Source organism: Microtus oregoni, unplaced genomic scaffold, assembly GCF_018167655.1.
Source record: "Microtus oregoni isolate MIOR12 unplaced genomic scaffold, Mior012 000059F_ref0000304, whole genome shotgun sequence".
Classification (NCBI taxonomy): Eukaryota; Metazoa; Chordata; class Mammalia; order Rodentia; family Cricetidae; genus Microtus; species Microtus oregoni.
Genome location: NW_024543835.1, coordinates 3,636,805 through 3,656,102, shown reverse-complemented (window position 1 = coordinate 3,656,102; position 19,298 = coordinate 3,636,805). Strand labels below are relative to the sequence as shown.

At 38.6% G+C, this 19,298-nt stretch overlaps 1 protein-coding gene across 1 annotated transcript in view; it reads right to left on the bottom strand.

Annotated features, from left to right (window-relative positions):
- LOC121438964 (dystrophin-like) overlaps positions 1 to 19,298 on the bottom strand; it is a 689,483-nt gene that overhangs the window by 94,219 nt on the left and 575,966 nt on the right. The window contains 2 exon segments of the mRNA XM_041639468.1: positions 2,105 to 2,306; positions 12,051 to 12,206. Coding sequence (XP_041495402.1) covers positions 2,105 to 2,306; positions 12,051 to 12,206 — 358 coding nt within the window.

The following is a 19,298-nucleotide window of genomic DNA, read 5'->3' as shown; positions in this document are numbered from 1 at the left end:
TCTGATTAATGTTAAAAACTTGTCTGAGTTCATTATCTATTTGCCTCATGACCTAGAAGGCAATGGGAAAGTTCTATGAACCAAATTAATGAATATCTACCCAATTCTCAACTCTTAAAAGCCCTTACTTGAACTGTCAAAACAGCTCTACATAAAATCAGGATAGAATTCCCTTCCACTCACCTACAGAGAGCCTCCTTGGTTGAGTAAGAGGGAAGAATTACCACTGTGCACTTGGCAGTTCTGGTTACTAGAGCAAACTGTCGATTTTGGTTGTTAAAGCCAAAAACAATTCCTAGCAAGTAACTCTTCCCTGCTTAGCATGCCCGGAATTTCATCATGTCACTGCTTACTAAGAAGATGAGTCATCACTTCAGGTCACACAACACAAAATATAAAACATGAATATTTATAGCCAATGAAATCATGGCATACACTACCAGAAAGCATCCCAATGCATGCCCTATCAAGTAACCTACTCCCAAATGAACATTCTGATATGGCTATGCTTGAAACATTAGGAAGCAAAATAAAGCATTGCACACAAAAATGTACTAACACAAAAATTTAACCATGGGGTAACAAAGGAAAAAAATAGAATGAACAAACAGATTTCCATTTTGTAGCAAATGTTTTCGAACAGATTTTTGGCTTTTTGTTTGATTTTGGAAAGTAATTATATCTCAGATTTTGGTATGTTTGTTGGTCAATATGCTCAATTTTCAATTAGTACAACTTATCAGATCTCTCATTTAAAGAAAAATACTAGATTCAAATGCTTTAATGAAATTCCTGTCACTGCCAAAAAATATCTGTGTTTCTATTAGAAAAAAGCAAATCAAAGCTTGACAGGTAAACTTTATACAGCAGTTGAAGTCTTTGGGCACTTAAAATGATCTTCGAATCATTTTAGGTAGGTTGAACGAAATTCTATACTCAGACTCCATTCATATCTCGTCTACAAAGAAACTGATGCCAAAAATATGAGGGAATACCCGAAAATAAACTGTGATCAAAACAAATGTAAATGTAATCCACAATTAAAATCTGATATGTCCAAGAACCAAGTAGACAAGTATATGCATTTAATAGTCAGAGGGTCCTGAAAATTAAAAAGTGAATACTTTACAAAATGGCAAAGATAACAGTATGCATGCATATCAAAAGGACACGATAGAGGCAGAGAACAGAGGGAGAAGGCAGTTTGACATGCATTGCCTTTAAGAAACCTTTCCCAGATCTCCAAATGGGAGTATGTACTCGTTGATATGTGAAATGAGGCGTGCAACAATTCTGGGGCCTAAGAGGAATTCAGTGAAAAATCACGGCCAATGCGCGATTGTGTTCATTAGGCTGCAGACAGAAATGAGAACTGGAGCTGTGTCCTGTGTGCAATCCAAATGACCGCTCTCTACCTAACAGAGGTTGATGAATGGATGTGCCAAAGAGCAGCTCTGCAAGACGTTACGAATACACAAAACAACAACGACAATCTTGCTTGGTTTCAGGAGCTATGTTTGCTGTACTTGAGTTTAATTCCACTTTGGGTGACTCATCTATATACCGCCTCCATAACTGGTTGACATATGTGCTACAGCAATTCTGAGCTAACAGCTGTGCCAGCATCTCCAGGAGCACCGGCATCCCTGCCAATGAGACGGCACACTCCAAAATGGATGGAAGAACTCCAAAACCCAGGTGAGAAAAGGAAGGAACCGTAGCTACCTGATAACTCGCTCTACTGAAAAGATGGCTTATCTCAGATTATGGTTAGATTCTGATTTGAGAGCCATCTGCATTCCAACTCTTTTTTTTTTCCTCTCAGAGAGTCTCACTATGTAGTCCTGACTGTCCTGAAACTCACACTGTGGAGAACAGGCTGGCCTCAAACTTACAAAGAGTTGCCTGCCTCTGCCTCTGGGATTAGACACATTTAATCCCATTCATTTAATCTGCATTCAGCTCTTACTGCTACCATAACAAATGTTTCAAGTCATAGGCAGAAATGATTTATCCCTGGGAGAAGACATCCATATCTGAGACACTACTATAATAACAATACTGTTATCCCTGTGTAAGTTAGGTCCGCTCTTGCCATACATACGTATCATAAACATTGAGAAGCCATTTGAGACACATATCCACACAGAGAGGGACGTTGACCAAGTTGTTGTGCTCTTGCTCCAGACGATCATAAAGAGTAGTCAAACAGTTAATGATCTGCAGGATATCCATGGGCTGGTCATTTTGCTTGAGGTTGTGCTGGTCCAAGACATCACATGCAGCTGACAGGCTCAAGAGATCCACTACGAAAACACACATAAACACAAATGACCCAAAATAGAAAACTTCATTTCATTGCTTTTCCTTTGTGGATGCTGGTTGAGTTGTTTCCTATCCTTTAGTAAAGACCAAATCCAATTTCTACCCTGTTTCAAAGATATTCTGTTTTCATCACTTTCCTTTCAATTTGATCTGATTTTATCAGTATTCACGATCTGAAGTTGTTTTCCAATCTCACTGGCATCGGATGAACATACAAACTTACATAATTCCCTTCTCTGGAATAGCAGCAACCATCTGAGTGTTAAAGGGATCAGGCTTCTGAGTCAATAGTCATTTCTAAGTAGGAAAAAAAAACAACGTGTTGCCCTAGAGATTTTGAAAGACACACTCACTGATGGGCCTTTCCCTTCTTAGAGATCAAATAGATGAATATATATGGTTAGGGGGGTGTAAACTCAATTTCTGGCTATGCATTTATAATGAGAAAGCATTTTCCCCTTAAAAGAGATATCTCAGCTCTCTTTGTTGCCTTAACACCAGGTGAAAAAATAACCAATTTCACAAAAATTTTCTATAGGCAAACTGCATGATCTATTCATATTTCAAGCCTACGGCTAATTTATTTCTCCTTTCACCTTCACATTGCATTTTACAATGTCCTTTTTCTCGACACTTATTAAAAATTTTAAGGCTAGGGGAGATTCCCTTGGTCTGGGGTAGTATTTAATCGGATGCCAAAAGAAAAAATTAACAAGAGTGGATTTCCATCAGCAAATCACTAGCATTATTCCCGAGTGGCATGAAAAGGCGCTTTTCTCTCAAGCCAATTTATTAGCCAAATTGAAAATGCAACACTGGTGTTTTTGTAAGCACCTGGTACACCGAAGCTATCCTCCGAAGTGTCAGTCCTTTGAGACAAAGAATCAATGATAATGAAGTGCCTCTCTCACACACCTAAGGGGAAGAGGGGGCACTGCAACTGTAAATATAACTTCAAATGAAATCCACAAGAAGCAATTTCTTTCAGTAAATAGTTTTTCCAATAATATAAGAAAGGCAAACATAAATAAATAACACATTTTCCTCGTTACAGGAAGTAAGTTCAAATTAAATATTACAAAAATAGTGGTTAATACATATGCAGCAACATACTGTCTCTCTTAAAAAAGGGGAAAGAATTTGGTGTCAAGTTTCCCTAGAATCATGAAGAGCTGATGGCAGAGGCAAGAGATAAGTTCCACTATTTTTCGCTCCCATAAAGAAAACTCTGTGCTCTCATGCCATGGGCCAGTTTTCCTATTTTTCCTGGGCTAACACTCCTCTTACTCACTTACAGATTGTATTTTGCTAAGGATGGAACTCATGGTCGCACATGTCTCTACTGCAGCCTGTTTTGATTTAACATAAGGCCATGTTCTGCTTACAACCATGTTCTGCTTAACGTCAGGGGAATGTTTTGGAGGAAAAAAAAACATCAGCAGGTGATTTAATCATTGAGTGAACATCACCGAATATAGCTATACAAATTAAGAAGTCTACTATATTTCTAGGCTGCATCGTATTATGGGATCACTGCCAGTGACTAGCCCAAACATCCTTAGACAATGCTCCACTGTGCTCTAAAAAGAAAGAAATGATCTTCCTTAATGAAATCCGAGACTGTGTACACGTGGAAGTAGGAAACTGGCAGACTGCAAGACGTATTTGGAAGTCAGGCGGGCAACACAATGAAGAAAAAAAAAATGAGTGTGCAAGCAGGCAGGAGGCTATCCGAACAGGGAGATGAAATGGGGACTCCTCGGGAGGCAGAAGGGAGCTACAGAGACATAGCACTCAGATTTTTATCATCTCTTTTGTCTGCCTGACTTCCTGAGAGCACAACTGCTGAAGTGCAGGTTGTGGAAACTGTCAGAAAGGTAGCATAGCAGCTTTGTTATTGGAAGGGTGGAGTAGATTTCTTCCATACACCAAAATTTCTAACGTGTTTCTTTATATATTGCAGAAACACTATGGGTCCTGTGAAGTGCTTTTATTATTTCCTTTTTTACTATGATATACTTTAATAATTATAAATACTTTGCTTTTGATTTAAGTATATAAGAACAGTGAGGATTTTTCCACTCACTTTTGATGACGTATCGAATGAACCCACGTGATGATAAAAAGCAAACAGTGAAATGGCCTGAATTTCATTTTATTGGACCTAATCTCAACACAGGTGACTAGGTAGGCAACACACACAACAGAAAATTTAGAGTAAAAATAGCTCCGGGGGGAGTGAGGCAATTGCTTGCAAATAACAGGAGCAGAAGATGGCACAGGAGAGAAATATTGTGTGGTGTTCTCTGCTAAAACCGGATGCGGTGAAATACAAGACCAATCCATCACAGAATATGGGAGAACACAATTCCCCAAACAAATATAGCAAATCGAAAAACAGAATTTTGTTTCCACGGAACAATATTTAAAAGCCTCCTATTTAAGCAGACAAAGACCAGGCAACAGACCAGCAAACAGGTGAGGAAAGAGATAAGGGCAACTGAAACCTCTCTCTCTCTCTCTCTCTCTCTCTCTCTCTCTCTCTCTCTCTCACACACACACACACACACACACACACACACACACACACATTCAATTTTCAAACCAAGCCTATTAAAGAATACATAGAAGTTATTTTGGTGAAACTTTAAACAAAACGATAAGCTTTCCTCCAAACCTCAGTAAACAACTAGCAGATGGTTTTGTGAAGATATCCTTTTTCTTGAAGCTAACACTTTCCATTATATTAATATATAATATAATTTTAAATAAGTGTACACATGCTCAAAGTGTGTGTGTGTGTGTGTGTGTGTGTGTGCGTGCACACGTCCTTGCATATGTCAGAGCACTTGCTGCTCTTGAAGATTAACTGGATTCAGTTCCCAGAACCCACATAGATGGTGACTCATAACCATCATAACTTCAGGGATCTGATGTCCCCTTCTGATCTCCATGGTCACCAGGCACATGTGGTGCACATATATACATGCAGGCAAAATGTTTATACACATAAAATAAAATAAACCGTGTTAAAATGTTTTCTTTCAAAAATGCTCTAAACATATTTTAAACTATTATTTTTAATTATATGTATGTGTGTGGCTATATGTGTGGGTATGTGCATCTGAGTGCAGATGGCCAATGAAGCCATTAGCTGCAGTTACATGTGGTTGTAAGCTACCCAATATGGATGCTGAAACTTGGGTCCTCTACAAGAATAGTATGTGCTCTTAACCACTAAGCCATCTTTCCAGCTTCTTCAAAAATACTTTAATGAAAAAAGAAGTTATAGCTTCGATGTCATTGAAGACTAGGACTATGTGGTGGTGTATTCTTTATGCCTGAGTGGATAGAGAGAGGAGAGAAATGACTCCCTTTCAGGGACATATTTACCATTCAGAAGAGAATCTGGTTAAGCCTAGTCATTCCTTCTAGGTTCAAACATCAGTTACATCCGTTACATCTTGCCATTGGCCAAAGGAGTCCCCTCGTCCCCTCAAACATCAAAACTATCTCTATAATCTAATGACAAAGTCCTATTATTGATGACAGAACTTTCTTATGTCATCAAGCATACATGTCAGAAGTGAGAATGTTTACAAGATTCACAACCCAGTCTTACTAAAATATTTCTAAGGCAATATTTATAAAGAAAGGGTAGTGATATAGAATCACTCCTTCCAAGTCTCAGGGATCATTGCAGAAGATGGTACAGAAAGATTATCAAAAGCCAAAGGCAACATGTGCTGGAACACAACAGGACAGCTGCACGTATGAATTTAAAGATTGTGACTGCACACACCAAAACTATGCAAGCTCAACCTAGACCCAATCCCAGCCTGGAGAGAAGAGTTGGCTACACAGTGTCACTCCTAGTTACAGAATCAATGGCAATGGTTAGCTGTGGGAGAGGGAGAGACAGGCTTCTCTTGGTGTAACCCTTCGTAGTTGACCACAGTCCAGTGGAAGACCACACAATCAACAATATTTGGGCAGCACAAATTGTGCTTGAAGAGTTTCAAAAAAAAAACTAAAAGGAAAGGAAAACAAAACAATGAAGCACACAACACACAATGTTTCATGAGGAAAAAAAGATGGGTAGACCTGGGAAGAAGTGAAGAGGGGAAGTAAAGATGTTCAACACCAGTAAAAAACCTGAAACTCTGAAAGAAATAATATTTTAAAGAGATTTATAAAAAATGGGAACTGGACCAGGAATACCTGGCCAGCTAGAGTTTACTCATAAGTAGCAAAGTTTAACTGATGGAAACGATGTTCGCGGTTGTGGGGACGAGGCAGAAATCCTTAATAAATAAATAAATTTAAAAAATAAAAAATAAAAAAGAATAATACTTTGAGGATATCCAATTCCAGAAGGAAGGACAAATATGGAAAGGTGCCTAGAATCATGGGCAAATAAAACCACTGATAACTGGATAATAGAGCCTACAAAGGGCCCTTTGATATTACAAGGACTGGGCACCAAATACCTCTTTCCCTGTTGTGCAATTCAAGGACATTAGAGGGACCACAATACTTTCCCTAGAAGATAGATGGATATTATCACACCAAAATACTTTCCTACAAGATAGATGGATATTATCACAAGATAATTATCTTCAAGATATTTTAAATTTTGATATAACAGAGATATGCCTTTTAAGCTACATGAAAAAAATGTGGACATATATTATTAATATATTATACATATTATTATACTTGGGAGCCCTTGATGTGAGTCAGCGAATGACTCAGGATCTACATCTTGCTTACATTAATACTATTTGCATTGTAGCTTGCTGTAGCAATAAACTATAGTATATAAGCCATGTTATCGTGGGTCCTGTGAGTCTTCTTTACCAACCTAACCCTGCCTAATGCCCTCTTTAGTGCTCTATTAGAAGGTAAGGTTCGTTTACCTGGAAGAAAGCACATTTTTCACTTTGTCTTAGTGAAAGCAAATCCAGAAGTTTTAGCTTTAATCAGACAACTCTATACTGTATCGTATGACTGTAATTTAGGATCAGGTTTCTGAGCAGTGGCAAATTATTCTCCATTTCTTGTTGCATGGAAAATAGTTGTCACATTTATCAACTGTCATATATTTAGCCCTGTGGTTTGGGCTCTCTCCAATCCCCTACACACTACTAAACTAAATATATTTGCTTTGTTAGTATATTTTTACTTCTGCTCTTGCAAGTTGGCTATCCTTTAGATGATAGAAGATGCACACTTATAGAGTGTCATCAGAACCATGGGAGAAGAAAGGAAAAGCTACATCATCTTCTTCATACTTCCCCAGGCTACTGACCACACGAACCAGCTTACAAATACTTCACACCAAGACATTCAATTTTTCTCTGCTACTCTATCAACTTTAACTTTTGTTTACACTGCACAGAAAATCACCCATAGAGGCACACAATATAAAAATTATTATAAACTGGGGGCATTGTAAGCCAATGGTGATACTCATAACTTAAGTAGCACATTCTCTGTAGTAGATAAAATGTATTATTTGGTTTCCTGTAATATTGAAGTTTGATAGAGAAGTATTTATTTATTTATTTATTTTAAAGATCAGTTGCCTCATAGAGACGTCTAAGTATGTTCTCTAAGGGATTGGAAATTCAATCTCTTAACTGGCATCAAGAAATCACTGAGATAACATCACTAATTTCTGTTAATGTAAGACGCAGTAGAAATAGACATTGATAGGAAAAACTAGTCAGAGCAAGTTTCATTTGCTTAGGCCATGGACAATAGCTCTTTATCAAGCTTTTGCAGGCACAGAAATAAAAAAAAAAGGAGCTAGAAGATAAACCTAAGCAAATACAAAATTTGGAGGAAGCTCTTAAATCACCTATTGAAACCTCACTAAGGAATTGGACCACACACATTCTTCAAAAGTAAATGGATTGCCAAAACTTTTTGCTCTGTTCTCACTGCACATGGGGCCATAGTCTGCATGGTATTATCCATGCATTCTTAAGAATTCGGTACCTAATTTAGATAAATACACTCTAATTTTGCTATCTTTGAGTTTTTTTTCAAATCAGAGTGAAGATCTGAAAAGAAATGCTGAGAATTTCAACTCTGCTTAAAAGTGAAAATTCAACCAAATCATCTTACATTCAGAGTTAAGGTTTATTACAAGGTTATCACCTTAAATGGCTAACATGGTTTTTTTACCCCCTATCCAACTCCTCCATGTTCCCAGTGTTTACTAAAATTTTGACATATACTGAAAAGAAAGACAATGAATAGAATTCTTTTCTTTCACCATAAAAATGAATAATGTTCAAATGATTCCAGGCAGCGGTGGAAAAGGATAACAGTCATAAGGCATTAGACGCATTTCCGTCCAGTCTGTTTCTGAGCTTTGTCATAGTATAACCTGGAACAGCTGGTTACCTCTTTTGAACTTTTGGGATCTTACAGGAATATTCTATAGCACTTTAGAATAACCAGTTCATAATTCTCCTTTTTATCAAAGGCGAGCAGCACCTCTGGCATGGGGCAGGGTCAAAAGAAGAAAAAAAGGCAGAAGACTTTCTCTATTCAGCCCCTTGACTCCACCCCACCCCAAACTCCTTTGTGCCTGCTACGATTCATTAACCAGGTCCCCAAGGAAATCCTAGGCATGGGGAGCCTTTTATTAGCTACTGAAACTTGGCAACTATGCACCAGAAAATGATAACTTTGGGCTATAAGCTCTTAAGGCAATGGAATCTTCCATTGGCTTTCATCCATGTATTCATTCTATGAAAACAGAAAGCTCTATTCTTTGCTCAGTTTTATGTTAATTATTGGGAATATCAATATGAAAAGACAAGGAACCTATTTGACCTTTCCCAATACTATCACTTCTAGGGCACTTGCATCACTATATGACAACCCCATACCAGTAGTTCCTTGACTTTAGTTCTACCCACTTCTGAGAACATCTAGGTGTTTCCAAAGGACCTTGGTGGCCGAGGCTATTAGTCCTTCAGTGTTTCTTATTTCCATCCCCAAGTTTGAGGGATTTTAGTATTAGAAGGGAAGAGCCATTCATAACTCTAGCTTCTCAATATCTTAATGTTCTAGTCTACCTCCGTAAAAAAATCATACCAATTCACTCTGTCACCCATTTAAATGGCTACTTTAGAAATAGCAGTCAGCAATATCTCCTTCTTGAATATAACTGCATGCTTTTCAGTTCCTTCACTAACTCTTCCTAACTTACTTTACCTCTTGATCCCTCTACCTCCTACTTGCCAAATTCAACCTAAATTTTTAGCTTCTCCTACCCAACATGGCCTTGAAATACAACATTCTAACCTCCCTTTTCCCCAAGCCCTCACAACCCTCACCTAGGTATCATCTGCCTATCCTAGGACAGCGGTACGCAGCTTCTGGTTGCCGGCTGCTGCTAGAGGAATATTGCGCCACTAGAGATTGGCATTTGTAGAAACAGTCAGCTGACTGAGTTTCCCAATGCTGGTTTTTGACTTAACTTCCCCCTCGTTCTCCACAAAGATAAGGTCAGTGTCCGTTTTATTACCTTCCACTGTTAACTGTGTCACAGGGATTCTCAAACTCCACAAAGAAAACCTTTGGTTTTAGATGGGTTTCCATCGCCCTCTTGCTGCCAAGTTTCTTGGTTACCTAGAACCTGCATGTATCCTTCTCTCTGGCCCTCCAGTAGCAGCGAAGTGTCTCTTCTTTTTGCCTGGCTCTAGGACACCTGCCTATAACTTGCCCCTTTTTATTCTGTCATCTTAAGTCAGTCATTTTTTATTTCCTCAGTCATCTCCAATTTGCTATAACCTCTCTTTGCCCCTTTTTGCAACTAAAGTTCTCTAAGAACAGGCCCATTCCAGTCATCTACACCTTTTGTTCACTTTTAAGATGCTCGGTGTATTATCTTCACCAAAGTTACTAAGGCTCTCTCTGTTGCTATATACAATGGGCATTGTCACCACCATCATCTGACCTTATGATAGGTTCTTCCTTTCTTTCATGCAATGGGCACTATAACCCCTTGGATTTTCCTACGGAACTCTCAGACATGACTTTATACTCAGTTTTCATGGTTGCTTATCCTCTGTCCTAAATGACCTCTTCTCCCTCCCTCTCTCTTCCTCTGTGCATATGTGTTTGCTATCTTAACCTTTCTATAAATCATTTAAGCAATAGCTCCATGCTTTTAATTGCTAAATATTGCTTGTGTAGCTCACTCTACCTTTTACCAAACTCTGGTAGACAAGCTCATTTCTCACAGGGAAGCCCAAGTCAAGAATCCACGAGTCTTCCCTTCCTTGATTTGCCTTCACCCTCCCCATCAAACAAATCACTAAGGCTTGGAGCATCTGCCGCCTATATCTCTGAAATGTTCCTCCATTCCTATCCAAGCCACCATATTGCTGGTTTCAATTCAGTAACAGATCTCTTTCCTGCTCATGGTTCAACCCTCAATTCATGCTTTGTTTCCCAGCCAGAATGGTTTTTCAAAGTGAAAATCCATCCATGTCATCCCCTTGCCAAAATCTCTTGAATGGCTCCCACTGACCTCTAAAGGCTTTAACTTGGGTTTTAAAAGCTTCTCGCAATCTGTCTCCTGCTTCTCTCTCTAGCCTAATATTTCACAATAGGCCTGGAATTCTGCAGAGTCGCCATGACGAAGTCATTTTAGTTCCTGAGTACTTTCTGCTCTCCGTAGGCCCCAGGCCTCAGAACACAGCCTTCCCTCCCTATGACTAGAACACATATGACGGGGCTGTTCCTGCAGATCCAAATCTACATGATCTCCACAGCACAGGACAGCAACAGGATATCCAAGAGGAGTCCCAGTGAGGGCCCAGCATCGATAGTGTAGCAGAAACCAGAGGCCTCAAACCAGACCGATGACTCTGCAATGAACACTTGCAAGTAAAGATATATGAACGAAAGGTTATACTCTGTGACTCACTGCGTCACACTGTCGCTTCCATGACGAGATTCTTTTCCCTTTTTTTTCTTTAATTTTCTCTCTTTTTTTTGTCTTAAATTTTGCTTTATTTTGGAGGTGGGTAGCAGGGGCAGAGGGCAGATATGAATGGGATTGAAAAGCATGATGTGAAAGACACAAATAATAAATAAAGGAAAGTTAAAATAAAAAAGATCTCGCCAGGCATGGTGTTGCTGCCTTTTATCCCAGCCGGCAGATCTTTGAGTTGAAAGCTATCCTAGCCCATAAAGCTAGTTTCAGGACAGCTAGGGCTATGCATAGAAACCCTGCCTGGGAAAACAAACAAAAAATCCAATCATCTTTTCTCTATCATAACATACATCTGAATATTTGCATTTAAAGAAACAAAAGACATATCTATGAACTTGGTTCAGATAATATTGTTATAATGCTCTAATATTAAATAGTCTTTATAAAATGAAGATATAATGGGAAAGGGGGAGATAAAATAACTTTCACAAAGATAAATGTAGGTGTAAATGCTATTCATTTAACAAAACAAATTTTACCAATATCTTATCAATTTAACAAAAGTCACTGAACACTTGCAGAGGTAATTATAACCCAACAAAACAGTCTGGGCAGGTACTAAGCCAAAAAGCTTTCAAGAATAAATTTTATTTGGCAAAATGACCTTGTGACTCAAGGGTGTAAACATGGTGAAAACTCTCCAGTCCTCATTCTTTAAGCAAAGAAAAATGATCAAGGCCTTCAAACATTGGCTAATACTTACAGCAAAGGGCCTTCTGCAGTCTTCGGAGCTTCATGGCAGTCCTATAGGCGGAGAACCTGACATTATTCAGGTCAGCTGAAGAAAAAGGAGGGAGACAAAGACCATTTGTTATTTCATCAGAAAGCACAGAGGAAACCCCCGATGATTTGCCAACAGCTACAAAAGTCACAATAAGAAGTTAGAAAGAAACCTTGTGTTTATGCTCTGAGCTTTAGAAGGTGAACTTCTGTAGGTTTAGTGTTAAGGAAACAGCTCTTTGTGCCCTTGGACAGTGAGGACAGCTTAGCTTCCCTTCCGGGAAAGGCTACAATGGCAGAGCCTGCCGGCCTATCATGCACTGCTAGGTCCCCAGAGGGAAAAGGAGGCCAACCATTGTTTTTCTTCCTAGACTGTAATCTGTATCTACTGTAGTAAATCCTTGTTGTACAAGATTAAATAAAGAGAAGGAATACATTACTGGAATTGCTATAAGACCTGAAAACGCAAAGAACGCTATGCCCATATTTTCATATAAAAGGTCAGATGTTTACTGTGGAAAAGAGAATTAAAGAAACCTATAAAACTGAATAAATAAAGCATAACAGCCTACAACCATGGAATATATACTGTTAACATTCCAAGCATGTTTTATATAATCTGCAAGTGTATGTGTTGATATAAAATTGAAAGTAAAATGAATTTCAACATTTTTTAAATTGATCTAAAATTGCATGTATTTGTCATATACAATATGATGTCTGAGGTTAAAAAAACACATAACATTATGATTAAATTTAAAGCAAACATCCTTATTATTTTTGTGGTGAGAACACTTAATATCCAGCCAGCATCTTTGCATTTTCAACCATATATCACCATTAATTATAGTCACGATTAAATGGAATAATTTCTTAACTTTTCGAGCACTTGCTGTGAAAACTAACAGCATTTCCATGCCTCCCCTTCTTCCCGCCAACTCTTCCCATGTTTGCCCACCCTCTCTCAAATTCATCATCTCCTTAATTATTTTTACAGAACATATTTCTTGAACTTATTCCTGCTAAAATGTAATTTTGCAATCTTGGACCAGCAACTAGCATTATATTCATTTTATCTTTTAAAACTATTTTTAAATTTAAATATATTTTTGTCATACTCTTCTCCTCTCCCAAGTACTTCTCCCACTCCCTACCCACCCAACTTTAATGTTCTTCATCAAAAAAAAAAAACAAGCAAAAACCCAATATAACAACAAAACCCGCCAAAACCAAAAAACAAAATCATCCCCCCAAAAAACCTACAAAACCATAACCAAATAAAAGCACCCCCCCTTAAAAAACCCTGTGGAGTCAATTATATGGGTCAACAACTCTGACACATGAGGGCTGCCCAGGAGTGGCTCGTGCACCCAGTGTCACTCCATTGGAGAGAACTGAGTTCCCTTCCCAGTAGGTGTAACTAACAGTTCAGTCCTTTACACCAGTGGCTAGATTTTCATCCACTCATTCATTTGAAAATATAAAATTAATATAATAAGATAAAACAAAATCCATCACATCAAAGTCGTACATGACAAACCAAAAGAAGGAAAAGTCCCCAAGAGAAGGCACAAGAATCAGAGACCCACTCATTGCTCACTCAGAGATCCCATAAAAAATGCTAACCTGGAAGCCATAGTTTAGACACAAACAACCTGGTGTAGACCCATGCAGGCCCTAGCATGCTATTTCAGTCTCCATGAGTTCATATAAGCTTTGATAGGTTGATTCAGAGGGTACTGTTCTCCTGGTGTCCTCCATCCCCTCTGGCTCTTTCTTTCTGCCTTCTCTTCTGTGGGGTGCCCTGAGCTCTGAGCAGAGGGATTAGATGGAGACAACCCATTTAGAGCTGTGTGTTTCAAGGTTTTTCTATCTCTCTCTCTCTCTGTGTCTCTGCCTGTCTCACTCTCTGTGATTCTCTGTCTCTCTGTGTCTCTCTCTGTCTCTCTCTCTCTGTCTCTCTCTCTCTGTCTCTCTGTCTCTGTGTCTCTGTCTCTGTGTCTCTGTCTCTCTCTCTCTCTCTCTCTCTCTCTCTCTCTCTCTCTCTCTTTCTCTCATATGCCTGCCTATGGCTCTCTGTATTTCTTCCCATTTGTTGCAGGAGGAAGTTTCTCTAACAATTAGCTTTATTGTCTAAGGTCTAAGTCCGATAGTCGGCATGGACTAACAATTCAACAATTTAGGCCACTATTTTCTATCTGTAAGTCCCGAAAAGTCAGGTCATTTAACAGGGGGCTATACTCAGACAGCACCCTTATGCAAGTCTGCACAAGCATTATCATAGCTATGTTTCTTTTCGAGAGTTTCTATGTATGTATGTATGTATGTAGTTTGCATGTATGTATAAACTTCAGAAACTCAGCTCCAAAAAGCTTCTTGAGAATTTTGTCACCAGTCCTATTTCTTAGCAACTTAATATATAACTGCTCTGTGACAAAGCAGAGCTAATACAGCCAGAGAACTGGCTGACAGACTGAATGAGTAAATGAACAAAAGGAAGACAAGAAGACAGTGTAACTGCCACAGACAAAGGATATCCACACCACTGATCCTAAGGAAGGAAACAGTAATATTTTCTCTATATCTAAGTCACCTAGATCAACATTATTCGCTTTGTGGTCTGCGCAGAAACCAAATATATTGGCCTACATTTAAATGAGAGGGAAGAAAAGAACATCTAGAAGCTATTCCAAATTATTCAGCATAATTTTTTAAAGATTGGCAATACCAAATAATGAAAAGACCACGAAACAACCAGAGCACCTACAGAGCTTATAGGAATACAAAACAACACAATTTTGGAAAGTTATATGAGCAGTCTCTTTCTTTTTCTTTTTTTTAAATGATTTACTATTTTTACTTAACGTGTCTGAGTGTTTTGCATGCTCGTATGTCTATATATCCTATGCATGTCTGGTGCCTACAGATCCTCTGGAACTGGAGTTATAGGTGGTTGTGAGCCACCATGCGGGTGCTGACAACTGAACCTGGATCATCCACAAATGCAGCAAACGCTCTAAACCTTTGAGCCAACTCTCTAGCCTCAGATTAGGAGTGTCTTATGACATTAAATATACATATATCTTATGACCAATATTAATTAATATTTACAAAAATAAATAAAATACAAGTTCACAAAAAGCCTGGAACATGATTGTCCACAGCTTCATTCATAACATCCCCAAACTGGGCTGGAAACAAAGCAATAGAATAACAAATAATCAGCCTGTGCTAGCCACATAAGAGATACTGACATACAATAAAAGGAAAATAATTACAGAGAATGTAACAAAACATCAATCTAAAAGCCATGCAACTGGCTTTTACATAAAACTTACAGAAATAATTTTGAAAAAATATAAAACATGCTAAATCTACCTATGGACAAATGGTAACCTCCATGGTGTAGAAGTGGAAATTTTTACTCAAAGGAACCAAGAGCTATACCTGAGGTGGTTAGGGTATGTATTGTGACTGGTGTAGGGGCAACATGACCTCATGTTTGCCAAAACTGTGTATTTAAAATGGAAGTGTTTTATGGTGTTTAAATTATGCTTTAATAATGTCAATTTTAAGAGTGAAAAAAACTACTCTCATGTATACAGTACAATGTGATGTATGCGTATGTTAGTTTAAGCCACACTACAGAGGCGGTCAGTTGTCTTAATCAGGAATGCATACTCCAGGGGTGGCTACTTAGCAATTAATCAAAAAGCCTCACTCGAGAGGCGGCCACCGTAAAGTGCTGCAGCTATATTTAGCTCCTATTACACTGGGGATTTCATTAATTAACATAAGTAATGTTAGATAGGGTAGTATTGTTCATACTAGTGTCAAGCAAAATATGAACACTGTTGAAGAAGATTTAGAAACATTACCTGCCATTACGTTAATAGGATCAAAGACCATTCTAGCAGATTCTACATTATTAGAAATGGTACCCTAAACTGGACCTAACACTGTCTAACTGTGGCCCACTGGATTCTTGGTTGCCTGACAGAGTCCGTACTATGAAATCAATGGTCTTTCAAATGTGAATACACCTGGAGGGCTACTTCTAAAACACACATTTCCCAGTCCCTCACTCTAGATTTCCTGATTCTATAGGTCTGGGCGAGAGCTTGAGAATATACATTTCTAACAAGTTTCTAGGTAATGCTAATGCTGTTGGTTCATGGACCACACTCTAAGAACCATTGCAATGAAGGACTGTGGTTTACCCAGGCTCGCCAAAGGCACTCAAAACAGCACAGCTAGTATTTGGCTGTGCTTTTGGTACAAGCTGTAAGGTTATCTGGTACCCACTGCCTAATGTTCCTATGTGACAGTGCTTCTTTGGGCACCTGCTTTCATTATAATTTGGAAGCCAAAACAGGAATAAAAAGGAAGCTGTCAGCTACATTCTTAATAATCCTTTATTCGTCTTACCCCCAACATCACGGTTTTTCCCCTTAGTCTCTTTTCCCCAGTCAGCACTGTTTAGCTTTGAAGGTGTTCTGGACAAATTTATAGTAAGAGTCATCTTGTGGCATTAAATGGATTCCTGCCCTGCTTCCAGCATACTCAAAAGAGTTTTCGTATATTTACCACTATAGATTTTACACACTTATTATTGAGGACTTTAAGCTCTCTATAAAATTAGCTGTACAAAGACATAGAATCATTCTTTGGGTTAAATACGGTCTACATTTCCCTTAAGAACATTCAGTGGCCATTTGTAAGGCATGAGAGCTATCTACCAAGTAATCGTCTCAGTCGAAGACACTGGCACAGCACTCCCCTCCCCATTTTTCTTAATCCTCCTTTTCAACTGACTCTCAACTCAAGGGATTTGTTTCCTTCTTTCTGGTGTGCAACCAAAGACTCTCTCTTATGGCCCTAACTTCACCCCCCTTTCCAATTGTTCTGGTTTTATTCAGAACTCAAAAAAAGAAGGGGGGTGCAAATGAGGTCAGACACTTCATCCAACTCTCACAGAATTCCTATAAAGAATTGGCATCTTCCAGAAGCTAGAGCTCCAATTGGAAAGGCGTGGATGATATGATTTGTTTGGGGTGTGGCTCACTGTGGGAAAATATCAAGAGACAGGCATCTGGAACATTCTTGCTCTAGCAGAGCTTTCAGCTTCCCCAAAGCAGTTCTTTCAAGTCTTCCTAATTATGACACATCCTGCCTCTACCTAATCCTTCCTGACACCCTTCCATTGTGCCTTCAACTTATTGTAATGAACAAACCTTCTGCCATCGCATCTCTAAGCAACATAGTCCAAACCCTTCTCAATCAGTGATGCAGGAATGCCAGAAGAAAATAGCGGGGAAAATGGCTAGTTTCCAAAACAGAGCTACAAGCCATATGAACTTACACCCAGTAATCATCAGTGAATTCAGCAATCATCAGTGAATTCCAACAGATTTCTGGTGCCTAAAAGTCCAACTAGGGAGTTAACTACGCCGTTTGAGTCTGCATATATTGCTAAGGATCTGCAGTCCCTCTCCCTCTGGCTTACAGCTGGAAGCGATAAGTGCCTGCCTCGTGAAAGCATGTAGGATGCCCAAGAAACTTCAAGATGCGACACAGCTGTGAACTGTGTGAATCTATCCTGGGCTGAAGCTCAGGGAATGACGGCCTCGCTAAAATATGCCAAAGTTTCAGAATGCTAATAAAGCCCCTCAGTCCCATGGCCCAGAAGAGGCTATCTACTTTCCACAACTCGGATCCAAGCTGGAATGAGGTCACTAGCTCTCCCAGCCAGAACTCAAGAGGACTGAGACTATCCAAGAAGCTACCCATGTTTCCATGGCAGCTGATAGAATGCACACTTCAGAAGGATCAAAATGCTCAGGATCAAAGCATTGCTCTTCCTGACTTGGATTAGTTTTTACCTCTGGGCTGGTTCGAACCCAGGAACAGAGCGAATCTAGAAGCAATGTCTTCAGTTTTTCAAGTTGAGCTGCCAACTGCTGAAATGATGGCCCACTCACTCTTTTGTTGTTTTTGCTTTTTTTCCAGACAGATCCCTGTCTGTCTTGGAACTCACTCCATAGACCAGGAAGACCTCAAACACAGAGATTCTCCTGCCTCTGCTGGGATTAAAGTGTGCCATCATACCCTCCTCATATTTGAAAACAAGTAATAGCTTGTCTTTCTTTTTCTTTCTTCCCCACATTGTTTAGCCTGTGAACTTCTCTTGACTCTGGTAAATATTTCTGTTTTACAGTTTGCCCCTTTATTCTGTGGGAGGTGACAGAGGCAACTGTCAAAAAGAAAAATGGCTGATCAATTTGTACTTGGGATCTATACGCATTGGGCATGCTCTTGTAGTAGTAGCAAAAAACTGTAGCACACTAAAGACATGGTGGAATAGGGAAGATAGTACAAGAAGAGAGCATTATACCCCTTCATCTCCAATCACTCCCCATTCCTGCCTTCTAATAATACTGCCACAATACTACTCTGTCAGACTAACTGGAGTCTAGAATGTCACACAACTTGTATTGTAGTCTAGATTTTCAGGAGCCTTTCAAGAAAAGTTTGAGCAGACTTATCGATTAGTAGAAAGAATAACAACCTCATAAACATAATGAATAAAAAGAGTTGTCTGGCTAAGAAGATTATTCCAACAGATAAATCAGCATTGTGGTTTCTGGATATATATATATATATATATATATATATATATATATATATATATATACATATATGTATTAGAGTATGTAAGTATGTGCATATATACACACATATTCTATTACCCAGAAGAAATTTAATCTAATTTCTATAATCTATAATCTATAATCTATAATCTAATTATACCAGGTGATCTTAAGTAAAAAATAATGATGAAATGAAGTATAATTAATCAATGCCTGGCAGTTAATGTGCAACCAACTAGTACACTGTGTCTACTTGAATACTCTTCCAAACTTTCAAAACAAGATAAAATAAAACAAGATATCTCTAACATTATTATAGGCTCTTATTATAAGTAAATGGCAAATTTATTATATAATACTATATTCCTGATTCCCTAGCTTCATTCTTTCCCTAGAATGTTCTAATGGAGTCTGTGCTGAAAGTGTTATTTTTGCCAGAATGAACAAGAACCACAGGCCTTAACGAAGCTTAACATAAACTCAATAATTGAAATCATGTTTGGCTTAAAAGCAAATCAAGTCAAGATATAGGCTTCGGAAGGTTAGAATTACTGAAAACTCTGAACATCTTGAAGAACAGT